General features: G+C 43.6%; 1 protein-coding gene across 1 annotated transcript in view; it reads right to left on the minus strand.

The window, feature by feature from the left end:
• The window catches only part of LOC106820202 (gamma-2-syntrophin-like), a 68,045-nt gene that overhangs the window by 36,805 nt on the left and 29,910 nt on the right, over positions 1 to 1,330 (minus strand). The window contains exons 3-4 of the mRNA XM_014824744.1: positions 401 to 454; positions 64 to 121 (exon numbers count right to left, since the gene is read on the minus strand). Coding sequence (XP_014680230.1) covers positions 64 to 121; positions 401 to 454 — 112 coding nt within the window. The remainder of the gene's footprint in view (positions 1 to 63; positions 122 to 400; positions 455 to 1,330) is intronic.

Here is a 1,330-nt window from a genome sequence, read left to right on the forward strand (position 1 = left end):
ATATATATATATGTGTGTATTCGATCGTATAAAACGAAGCTTTGAACATGAAACATTACTTACCTGCTCCATCTTTGAATATACGAGAAATGAGAAGCGGTAGGTTATGTTCAGCACCGCCCTACAGAAAAACAACACAACCATAAGAATCCATTTTATTATTTTTAATTTCATAGTTTATCTAGCCTATCTATTTACACCCTAATAGCTCTACTAATATAACGCTACTATCAAAGTTTAACGATCTCTAGAATAATTAAAATAAGAATAAAAAATTAGAAAGATGAAATTTATTTACGATAATTTGAGTCGCCTTCACGTAGAACCTATAAGACCGATTCTCCCGTGGAAATTAGAATGTGAATGTGATACGACAGTGAGGGAAACGTATGTAAATTACCTTTATGCTAAGCCCGAGGCCAGCCTTATTCCTGACGATCACGATGTCTCTATCCTGCAATGTAAGACACGAAAGATATAGGAAATATAGTGAGTGAAATTCGAGAACCACTCCCTCCTATCTCGTTTGTGATTCCGTTTTAGGAAAAAAGAGAGGGATAGAGAGAAAGGAGACGGGGAGGGGAGGGAGGGAGATAGAGAGGAGAGAATGAGCGAGAGAGAAAGAGAGGCGGGAGAGTGGGCTACGATGGAGAGAGCAGTAATAGGAATAAGGGGAATAGAGAACGAGAGAGAGGAGAGAGAGAAAGAGAGAGATAATGGGAGAACGAGAGAGAGGGGAGAGAGAATGAGAGAGATAATGGGAGAACGAGAAGGAGAAAGATGATGCAAGAGAGGGGGAGAGAAGGGAGAAAGAAGAGCGGGAAAAACAGGAGGGAGGGAGACACTGACATGCTGCAATATACATATTCCTAGAAGCAAAATCCCACAATGAATCACACCGAGAGAGAATGAGAAGATTTACATTAAGAAAATGATGACCGCAAATGTTCCACATCATCTAATCGACGTTACACGTTGCCATCAAATCTTGACACGTTACTATGGAAACAGATAGTAAGGGGTAGAGCGCAATATAGAATGTCGTGGTCGTTATATTCTCATCTCGTCGCTGCTTCACGTTGTCATGATTAGATACGCATCGTTCTCACACATGAGCTGTTACACCGCCCGCGCCCCCACCACATACATATGCAGCTGCATTGACAGCGCAAATACACGCACACTCACACACATGCACACACACACACCACGCACACGCGCGCATGCGCACACGCGCACACATGCACACACACACACACACACACACACACACACACGCACACACGCACACACACACGCACGCGCGCGCACACACACACACACACGCCCG

Source organism: Priapulus caudatus, unplaced genomic scaffold (assembly GCF_000485595.1).
Source record: "Priapulus caudatus unplaced genomic scaffold, Priapulus_caudatus-5.0.1 Scaffold41, whole genome shotgun sequence".
Lineage (NCBI taxonomy): Eukaryota > Metazoa > Priapulida > Priapulimorpha > Priapulimorphida > Priapulidae > Priapulus > Priapulus caudatus.